The 11356-nt window shown below is 42.0% G+C and overlaps 1 protein-coding gene across 1 annotated transcript in view; it reads right to left on the reverse strand.

The window, feature by feature from the left end:
* ABL1 (ABL proto-oncogene 1, non-receptor tyrosine kinase) overlaps positions 1-11356 on the reverse strand; it is a 22349-nt gene that overhangs the window by 3056 nt on the left and 7937 nt on the right. The window contains exons 4-9 of the mRNA XM_009572909.1: positions 7406-7490; positions 6867-7044; positions 4502-4686; positions 2243-2395; positions 1573-1662; positions 1080-1244 (exon numbers count right to left, since the gene is read on the reverse strand). Coding sequence (XP_009571204.1) covers positions 1080-1244; positions 1573-1662; positions 2243-2395; positions 4502-4686; positions 6867-7044; positions 7406-7490 — 856 coding nt within the window. The remainder of the gene's footprint in view (positions 1-1079; positions 1245-1572; positions 1663-2242; positions 2396-4501; positions 4687-6866; positions 7045-7405; positions 7491-11356) is intronic.

Genomic DNA, 11356 nt, shown 5'->3' on the forward strand with positions numbered 1-11356 from the left:
TGCACTTGAATCTCTCAAAGCCCTTAAGTATTTAAATGAAGTTATTTTACTTCAAAGCTTCTAATACTAGGCAATTATATTTCCTATATATGGTAAATAAGCTTCCTTTCTAAGTCACTGATACTTTCTTTTTCCAACATTTTACATCCCCTCTTTTTTTCCCCTTTTTGTCTAGATGTATGTACATCTGCTACTGAAACATATACTACTAATTGAATCTGACATTACACAAGAAAGGTCAGTCACACGAATGGTTAGAGAAGGCACCCTCAACAGGAGCTGGAAAAAAACACTGTATTTTGTTTTACCTTATTATTTTTTCAAATTAACTAGATACAAATCTACTGTATACATTCAGCGTTTTACTTTGCTTTTATTACCTCAGAATGCAAGGTAAGTTGCTGAAGAAACTGATTGAAAGAGAGTTTAATTTCATGGAAGATTCTGTAAATACCTCTTTGTCCCTTGCTGAAATTATCTTTGGTACCTGCCAAGAGTAATACTCTTCAGTGCTGCAAGCAAAAACCTGGTAGGATGGAACAGTGAAGAAACCTCCCTTATGGGGCTTGCTAAACCTGAGCAATCGTCCTGCTTTAAATTATGCAATGTGGTAGTGTAAAGTGGCTTGAACACAGCAGATTACCCAGCACTCAGATGTGTGGGAGATCCCACTGATAGCTCCTACCAGGGAATGGGAAGAGGATATGATCAGAGAGCTCCGTGGTCAGGCGCTGGTCTATAGGGAGCTGCAGGCAACAGCCATTAAGTTAAAAGAACTCCTAGGGCTTCTCTAAGCAGCGGCAGGTACAGCGCCAATCCCTCAGCCAGTTAAGGATTCACACTCCCAGCTGCTCTGTGTGCGCGTGTATCTGGTCCCAAGATTAACAACCTACCTTTGCAAAAAATAATAAAAGAAGTTCTGGACCCAGGAAAGCAAACTGAGCAGCCTGTCACCAAGAAACACAATACTGGTACAGAAACCTGTTATTAGACACAGCTTTTCCTAGGTGAAGACCTGGAGCTGGACATGTTTTTCCTCTGTATTTCCTGAAGGAATAATGACTTTAATTAAAACCTACCACATTCTCCCTGGCCCCGAGCATGTGTAGTCTCCAGGCCCTCGTTGGCATCTTTGCTTTCAGCAGCTCTCCTCGATGTTCGTGTTTTGGTTGGTAACTCTGGGGCCTGGAGGAAATTGCTCACTACACTCCTCATGCCCTTTTTTCCCAATTCCTTTTCCACCTCTGCAATGCACAGAAGAAAATCACTACAATCAACAGAAGATAAAAAACTGTTGTGCTGTTCAGAGTTAATAGCGCAAAGGAAAAGCAAACAACACAAAGTAGAGGTTTCTTGAGGTTTTTCAGCCATTTGGCCCTTTAAAATCAGACGCATACCCATACACAGAAAAAGCCCATGTGTAAACGCATCTCTGCTTTCTATGCTGTTTACACCAGGCAGTATAACCCTAGGACTGAGTTTCACTGCAGAGCAGCCTATGAAAAACGTGCTGATGCAGCTGGCCCTTTACCCATCCCTGGAATTGCCGCTCCACGAGGGACCCAGACCTACCATCCGATATGCTGGATTCCTGAAACATCGTTTCAAAGGCCTGATGGATCTCAGCAAAGGAGGGTCTATCGGAAGGGCTCCACTGCCAGCCTGAAAAAAACACCACCACTCAAAACTTCCCACCAGCATTAGACATTCAGTACCCTACACCAGGAGGAGCTAGCTATCGCAGTTCCTTTTTTATAAAATGGGTGAGATAAAATAATGACATGGAAACCTCATTTGAAGGGTGCTGGGTATCTGCAAACCACCACTGAGCCAGAGTAATGCTGGATAAGTAATGCTTATCACACTAAGTCACGTACCAAAAGGCCACAGTGGAAGAGTAACAGTCAGTCCCTTAAGAAGCCTAACGAAGCTCCTGCTTCATCCTTAGAACACAAGCTTTTCTTTAAATTGTAAGGAAAAAGGAGACAAAAAAAACATTGAGCTGAACAACAAATCTCTCCCCCAGGCCTCTGTGCTCTTGGCAGAGAAGAACAGCTGGTTTCATAGCGTGTTCATCCCGTGGGGAAAGCAGTTTTAACCAAGCACTTCTACACAGCATTGCACCTTTGCTGGAACTGGCAGGGGGTTTCTCGTGCCTTGCTGTGTGCAGCCAGATCCTGGCACTTTTACTGCACCTCTGCAGAGCTAAAAAGCAGCATTTGCAGGGCTGAGGAACACTTACATGCTCTCATGAGCTCATAAACTTTCTCAGGACAGCCTTCGGGGCGCTCCATACGGTAGTCTTTCTCCAACAGCTCATAGACTTGAGACAGGTCAATCCCAGGGTAAGGGGACATGCCGTAGGTCGCAATTTCCCACAGCAGAACGCCAAAGGCTGCAGTGGAGGAAAAAAAATTTTAAAAAGTCAATAAGCTTTGTTTTCATCTTAAATTTGAGAGGATGTTTAGGGGGAGTAGTCACTGAACGCTCCTGCACATTTAAACCAGCTCTGGGTGGCTCAGATCCCATGCTCAGCAGCAGCTTAAATTTTAAAGAAGCGTAACAAGCCTCTTCGTCAGCACAGACAAGTCTCCTGCGATATGACAGGGTAGAATTAGACTAATTTTCAATGTATCAGTTGTCTCAAACCTGAACGCCTTGAGATCCTTCAAGTCCTATTAAAGACACAATTAAGAGACTTCACAGTGGATTAGTTGAAACCGTTCACTGCTGCACTGCAGTCTCTCCCCTCAGTCTGACAGCTCCTCTCATCTGCAGCCTCTCCCCAGAGGACTCACACATTTTAATAGCTCAGTGGTTTTGGGGTGCCCTTGCTTAGCTGCAGCATGGTCTAGAGGGGAAACCTGGGAGGCAGCGGTGAGAGGAAAGTTTCAGCAGTTGCTACCAGCAAGACAGGGTGAGGGCAAGACATTTTGGTGACAGGGGAAGCTGAACAGGGAAAGGGAGAGCACAAAAAAGGTCTTGAAACAGACGAGGCATTCAAGTCCAAGAAGTCGGTGGGGATGCAGGTCAGCACCAGGGTCAGGCAGCTAACCCAGAAGTCAGGCACGCAGAATAGACTCAACACCAGTTCAACAACCTGCATGTAATTAGTTCAGTCACCCTATTCTGCTCTTAACCTGAAGAGAAAGCGATTACAATTCTGCATAAGTAAGGAAATCACATCACATTACATGGTTACACCACCAAGGGCAATTTACATTACACATTTCTGTGCACAATTTTCTTTGATTGCTGTCTTGAGGCAGTGAGGTGAAATCATCTAAGCTTTGGCATGCCCGGCAGCAGCCGTGGGCTCCAGGGATGGCTGGCTTGCTCTAATCAGATCCCGAAGTCCACTGCCCCGACTCTCACTACGCAAGGTTACGCTAACCCTAATTAAAGATACCCAATACTCCTTTTGGATCTTTCTTCCCTGAGTACTCTACTATTTAAATGCAACAGGGATCCTGCCACCACAGCGATTCAGCAGCATCCTTGAGACTGCGGCAGATACCCAGCAGCAGCCAACACCACCATGTGCAAGTCCAAAGCAGAAGAAACACCTTGATCAGCAATCACGTGCTCCTTAGGAGACTGTTTTGGGTTTTCCTCCCCCATCTATAAAATATTTTGCATCAGCCATCTACCTAAAAGTTTCTTCAAAATAAAGCCTTTCTCTGCACACTTTTCCCAAAACTCCAGAAAACTTCATTGCTGCTTCATTACTATCCATTGTTTTATATATAGAAGATGCTCAAGATAACATTTTCCAAGTACCTTTGGGACCACGTCCCACAAACTTCTATCTCATGTCACTGGGCACTTTTGAGAATTTGACCAATAGCTATGGCAGAGATATAAAACCCAAAGAAAGGCTGATAAAAAGTACAATGAGATTTTCTGTGGTCAGATTTGATAGAATGTAGCTCCATTTAGCTAAGCCTACTCTTATCACCAGCACCTCAGGGCTCTTCAATAACCATTTGTCATCAAGTTTTCCCTCTGTTTCTCCTCATCTCATTCCAAAGATTATTCTTTTAAAACGCAGAAAGATGAGCTTGGAGCTATCACTAGACAGATACACACATAATTTTTTTTTTTTTTTTAACATAAAATGAACCAGATTCTCACTTTCCTCCTTGAAGTGGTTAGAAAGTTTCTGGCTGTATAACAATATATCGCTTCATAGTCCTGTGCCAGAACTCTATCAAGGCAGCAGTATCAGTGCCCTCCAGCCCCATTTCATACATTTCTGTAAATACTACAGCATCCTTTATTTTCATACTTGCCAGCAATTCAAATATATAAAGTCAGGTCGGCATCCTCAGTGCTCCACTCAAAGACTGACTTAGCAGAGATTAGTTCCTGCACTCTGACAAGCTCATAGAACAATATGGCTCAAACCAGGGAATGCGCTCCCTCCTGAAATGTTTCACAATTTCAAAGCCCTGGAAAAGACGACTATAATCTGCATTAATTCGTACATGCAAATTCTTACCCCAGACGTCAGATTTAATGGAGAACTTGTTGTAGGCCAGGCTTTCTGGTGCAGTCCACTTGATGGGGAATTTTGCTCCGGCGTGGGCAGTATATGTGTCGCCTGTCATTAGCCTGCTCAGGCCAAAGTCTGCCACTTTCACCAAGTGGTTCTCCCCTACAAGGCAGTTTCTGGCAGCAAGGTCCCTGAAAACAAGAACAAAAATAGGCAATGAGAAGTCTTTACCATCTCACTTTTGACGATAGCAAGGAAACCTGCTGTTCCTGAAGAAGCCTGGGCCTGCGTGTGATTATTTTGATCAGAGTATTACACAGAAATTATGTAGTTATATGCATACATGTAAGAAAGTAAGTTATTTTCCATTCCGGCTTTGTAAGACTGTCATCCAAACTTTTTTTTTTTTTTAATTTGAAGTGAAAGCTTCAAGAAGCCCCCTCACTTTCAATAAAAGCTGCCACCCTCAGGATAAAAATAATTTAAAGAAATGTCAGTGCTCAAGTTATCGATAGCTGAGGATGAGCACTGAATAAACAAAGTCTTAATGCCTCACTTCTTGCCCACCTCTCTAGCACTTTGGTCACCCCAGCCAACACCAGTCGCTCTCCAGAACTCCTTTCTAGTCCTTGCTCAAGCACCAGGTTTAGCTCCCAGCTATGCTCTTCTTCCTCCCAAGCGTACCACATTTTACAACACAACTTTTTCATACCATGTTTTGGCCTTTTCAAACCTGGTGTAGCCTCTGCTATCAGTACTTAAATTTTTAAATGACTGGGCAATAAGCAAATTAAGCTTTTCCTCCACATTTTTTCACCTGCCTCCACCCTGGCAGGTGAGAAATGTGCATGTTGCATTTGCCACTTCCCTGGCTCGTACACGCTGTTAGCACTCTCGGAAATGCCTCATGAGTATAAAAATGTAAAGCACAGAAGTACATTTCTCCTAATATTAGGTTTTGTTAAAAACACTTTTCCAGATTATGTCACGTTGAACTAAAAATTGATTCTCCCAGAAAGCTCGAGTGAGATCTTTAGATATGAGGCAGACACTGCTGTTTCTTTTGCTTGTTCTGCTCAATCAAAATAACTTAAAAAAAAAGTACACCTTACTAGATGCCCATTAAATTTTCACAGTGTTTTTGAATATACCTTCTTATCAATCCTGATTACTACAATGTGTGTCTAAATAAAAGCTCCTCTTCATAATCAAATTCCTCCTCCTTCCTGATTCATTAAATGAGGTCACAGCACAGCATTTGAATCCATGGATGTGAATGGTGACAACACTCTTAAAATAATTGGGTAGGTGGGTATGGGGGTGGCTGATAAGGAAAAACGCTACTATTTATTTTAGATAAATGGGTCATCAGAAATAAGAGGAAATGATGAAATGAACGGGAGAGCAGACAAATGGGATTCACACAAAGCAGTTTTTAAAGTTCACTTCCTACAGGCTGAAGGGATGAAATACTTTCAACAGAGCAAATCAAAAGCTGGAAATTTTAATTTGCAGCATCATCGTTCACTTTATTGACTGACAGAAGCATTTAAACAGGCCTTTCAGGCAGCAAAGGCAATGCACGGCTTAGAGGAGAACTTCACACACGATCTTCATATTTGTCTCTATGAAAAAACATGTGCTAATTTCATATTCCAGTTAATTGGGCAGGAAAGGTCACGCTATGGCACGGAGAGCATCTTGTATAAAGCTCAGCGACTCTCAAACCTTCGCGCAGGATGTGTCATTATATTGCTAGGAGGCCATTTCAACAGATGAAGAATGCAAAGCTCTAGCCGTAATTGCAGCACACTTAAAGGTCAGAGCCTCTGAGACTTTTAAGACTGCAGAGATGCTTATTAAAGTGAATACGCAGTCTGGACAATAGTGGGAAACAATCCCTACAGAGGACGGAAAAAAAAAAAAGCGAAACGAACAAGAAAGAACATGGGATAAGATGGCACCAAGAGGGTGGCTTTGCTGTGAGCACCTGCACGCATCCAGCAACATCAACTGCAGCAGTTTTTAATGGCTGTTAGAATCAAGGAAGAGCAGTAGCTTATCTGGTCCATTAAGACCCTGTTACTTTGGGAAGCATTTACATTTGAGGCCCTTATCCAAAATACAAAAGTACTGATATGTCTTTCACCTGCATCTACTTCAAAGGTAAGAGAAAAACACTGAGAGAAAAACAGTTAGAAGACCATCCTATAGACAGGTTAATGTACTGTATCAGAATACAATGCACTAGTGTGTTAAATATAGGACACCAACTGCATCTGGGTAAATGCCATGATAATCTGAAAGGCAGGAAAATAAATCAAGGGGTATTTTGTGCTCAAGATTCAGAGGCGCTCACTGTTCTTCCTACCTGTGAATGAAGTTTTTCTTTTCCAGGTACTCCATGGCTGAGGAGATCTGAGTTGCCATGTACAGTAGCACCACAGCATTCACCTCCTGCCGGTTACACTCACGCAGATAATCCAACAGATTCCCGTACGTCATGAACTCCGTAATGATGTAGAAAGGAGGTTCCCTTGTGCATACCCCTAGGGACCAACATAAAGTTTCCAATGAATGTTTGAGATTATCAGTGAATCTTCAGGTTTTGTCCTCTAGGGCAATTTATACCTCCAGAAGGTAGAAATATGGGGCTCACAGAAGAATGAGTTCTGCTTGGAATTGGTTAATAGAGGGTTTTAATTTCCTGCTTCAGGCTCTGGCAACTCAAACATTAGGGAGATGAGATCATTAAAAATCATGTATTAGTGGTACAAATTGTGAATTTTGCCAGACAATAAGTGTCTGTATTTAAAGCCTTGGTATGGTAAGCAGCTTATCTGCTCCTTAACATCCATATCACTGCACAAGAGTTAGTTCAAATCCCTCTGCTTGGTATTCATCACTTACCTAATAATTGCACCAAGTTCGGATGCTTGATCTCCTTCATTACTGCAGCTTCTTTCAAGAACTCTTCCACCTCCATGGTATCCTCCTGCAGAACAACGGTAAAGCTTTGGCAAGGACAGCGTGCACAAAGGAGGAACAGATTTTTGTATGAGGACACAAAAAGAACTGCAAAGTGACAACATAAGCCACAGTTCTTTCACGATAATTTTTCCCTGCAGCCACATCGCAATGCCAGGGAGTCAGGAACATTGGTTTTTGTGTGGGATTTTAAAAATACGTATTTTTATTATTCTTATTCTAACTGAGCTTTTTGGGGCAAGAAAATCCATATCCCTTTTGTGAAGGGCCTCTCACAGGACCACTCAGGAGTTGAAAAGGAAAAATGTGCTTGTTCCTAACAGAAAAAAAGATAACATGAAGTAAAAAGTACAGAAAAGAAAAGAAACAAGAATGAACATAAAAGCAAGGATACGCCACAATCAAATGCTTGAGAATCTGCTGAAATGCGGGCCACCAGTTTCACTGGGTAGGAGCAAGAAATCCCCCCTTTCAGATGGGGAGGCATGACCGATGGCAGCCACTCCATAATTGAAAGCCCGAGGTTTCACAGATTTCATTTCTGGCATTTAGATCCTGACCCATGACGTAACCATTCTGGGCAGACGTGTCACTACCTATTTGTTGAACGCCATAAAGTTGCTTGGCACAACACAAAACAAAGGAAGATACAATCTTGCTCAAAAGACATTATTTTCTGAAGCAAATATGCCCCAAATGGCCGGAAGGTCATTTCAAAGTGGTGCAAAAATACAGATCTATTCCTAAAGCAATGTTTCTTTCTACATCCATATTTTTTTTTCATTGGTGGATTAATGTTGACAGGCTACATGGACGAAGTGTTTTAAGGAAGGATTGGAAAGGATTTACTGCTGCTGGTGAGAATGATAACAATGGGCTGCTGCTGTAAGATCCAGCCAGCTCTCTGCTTTGCAGTTAGCAATGAGAACCTTTTTCAGTTTCATTCAATCATTTACTATTCGTTGCCAATTAGCTTGATTGGCAGCTGTGATTTGCTGAACACACTCTGTCAAAACTAATAGCCCAAAGGTCGTTGTGAGCAGAACCTTAAACTGTTTTCTTTGGCAAAGGAAACTGGGTTAATAATTCAGGTTGCAAAATTACCCTAAATATGCGTTTATCTTATGCGTGCTATACAAACTCTGAAAGGTTGCTCCTCTGCGTAGCTGTTCCACTGTTTTAAATCTCTTACCCCTCAGTAACCAAATTAATAGGAAGGACACATATAGAGAGCTACTGTAACAATGATCTCTCTGAAAACCTGACCTCATGCAAAGGACTAAGCTTAACCAGCTGCCACCTTCCACTGTACAAAACCATGGAAGAAATAAAACCTTTCTGGCTATATAATATTTTCCTAGCAGAGCAGAGGACCATGGCATGGCATTAAGGGACACCAGGGTTGCTTATTGCCTAATTTAAAACACAGGCTTCTCTGCTGGGGAAAAAATAAAAAAAAAAAAAAAAAAGGGAAAAAAAGAAGAGGCAGTCCTAATGGATGCAGACTCGAGGTGTGCAGTAAGAAATGTGCTGAGATGACCAGCTCACAAAAGTTCAGCCATTAAATGGCCCTCACGGGGAACAAGCTTTGGCCACAGTCACAGCAGGCTGCATTCGGTCCAACACTATGCAGGTCACTGCCTACCTCATGCCCCTCTCCATCAACATCAGGTGTAAAAACACAAATTCAGAGCATATCGTGTTACGATAACAGATCCTTATAAATACTGATGTGTCCTGTGCAACTCACTGAGCTTCCAATGGTATATTTTAATGGGGAACATCTAAGCACCAAGACATTGTCTAGCACTTCATTGTCTAGCACTTCCCAGTTAAATGCAACTGAGGAACAGTGTGTGCTGCTTTGATTGCCTTCTTGCGTGATCTAGTGTTTTGCACCAGCTATGAGCTATGTTTAGACACTTGATAGAAAACTGAACAACAAATGGGTGTTTGTAAGCATCGCTATTCAAAAAGATGCTGGAATGATTTTTTTTTTTCCCCTCTTTTAGTTTTCCCTCCCCTTTATCTTTCTTATAGAGATATCTGGAGTAGATGGGGAAGGAACAAGAACAATCATATAAAGTTTCGATAAATATTCTCTCAAAGGAAAATCAAGTGAGCCATTTGAACGTTTGTGCAAAAGCTGCGAGGGCTTGTTTTCCCCAGTAGAACTGGGATATAAATGTGATTTTTACATGTTTCCCAAAACTTTGAAGAAAGCTATAATCCCACTTGTCAGGTAGTAGACTGATGGATTTAAGGAAGGTGGATTATAAATTTGCTTTTAAGGATGGTTTTAGTGTGCATAATTGCAGGTTGAATTGTTTCTCAACTCTCTTCTTGGTTATTCTTACATTTCCCAGTGGAACATGCTGCTCCATACTACATTATGAACCACTTTTAGTCATGTTTCATTAAATATTTATTTGGTATATTTGAAACATCCATGGTCTGCATTAAGGTTTCTCCTTATGCACAAACAGATTTTATGGGATAACACACAATTTGCCTTTGTTGATGGGTTTTAGGCAGAAGAGAATGAAAGCAACAATTACAGTTTGGAGCAAAACGAGAAGTTTGAAGACGTTGGGTATCCTCACACTGCAACCAGAAGCAGGAACGGAGATGTTACAGCAAACAATGTCCCAGGAAAGAACTGGTTTCTCCTTTTCACTATAAACAGGCATTTTCTTCAACCTGGTCACATCCCAGCTCCACCTGCATTGCAATGCTCCCGAATAAACCCTGCGGTCCCCAGCAGACTGGATCCGAGCAGGGATAACACTAGGTGTCACTCGCTCCCTGTGCAAGCAGGCACTTGGACTCTCCTCCGCTGGGGAGAAGCAACAGGAATCTCCAGAGTACAAAAAAGGCCAAAATGAAAATACTTTCTGCAACCATAGCAACCCAGAAATACTGAGGGAGCCGCTGCTCAGAGCGTAAGGAAGAAATATTTTCCCCAAATCAAGGAAACATTTCTCCCCTGACACTAAGGTATCTACACAGTTCTCTCCACTTCAAAATTTCCATTGCAAAAAGCAAAAAGAAACAAACAAAAAACCCTGTTCTGTTTGTTTCTGCAAAACCAAACCACACCCCCATTTGGGGAGAGAGAACATGGTGTCAAGTTAGCATAAACTCTTATTAAGCAATCAAATGCAATGTGTGTGGATGCTGCCAGAAGATCTCAAGACATTTTTATAAACATAAATGAATTAAGCAATGACCTTATGAACTCACAGAGCATTATTTGCATTTCAAGAGGCAAGGAAACCAAGACACAGAAATGAGGGAGCAGAGCCAGAAACAGAACTGATTATACAGTTCCTCATTAAAGCCACTTACGAATTTTAATATATTTTAGCTTGGATACACTTTTTCCTCCTTTTGTATCTTTTGATAAGAAGCAGCTGTGAACAATTGTTTAAGACTTCCAGGTATACAGGGAGCTTGTATTTTGGGAAAGATGCCACATAAGACAGAAAATCAAAACACGTAAAGCCTCCCTGAAGCACAGCCTTTGATTTTTATGTTGCCTGACTCACAATCCACAATTTTCCTGAATATACTAGCTTGTGTTAGTGTGTTCATCCACGAACAGCTCACCTTTGCCACACCCTGAATGCGAGACATCACGGCACTATTTACTGTTCTAAGGTTTCATGCGTTCTAAAGTAAAAATTACGCTGTTACCGTCCTCCTTTGCTTAGTTACAAGTGTTTCAGGTATCACATAAAACCATAATAGGATCAAGCTCTTTCAAGAATACTCTATTCCAAGCCTACAGCACAGAAAGGAAGGGCTGACACCAACCCAAACTGTCTAGCTACGGCTGAGGGTAGGCAGCCAGCCTGAACTCGGTTCCTGCTG

Source organism: Fulmarus glacialis, unplaced genomic scaffold (genome assembly GCF_000690835.1).
Source record: "Fulmarus glacialis isolate BGI_N327 unplaced genomic scaffold, ASM69083v1 scaffold10882, whole genome shotgun sequence".
Taxonomy (NCBI): Eukaryota; Metazoa; Chordata; class Aves; order Procellariiformes; family Procellariidae; genus Fulmarus; species Fulmarus glacialis.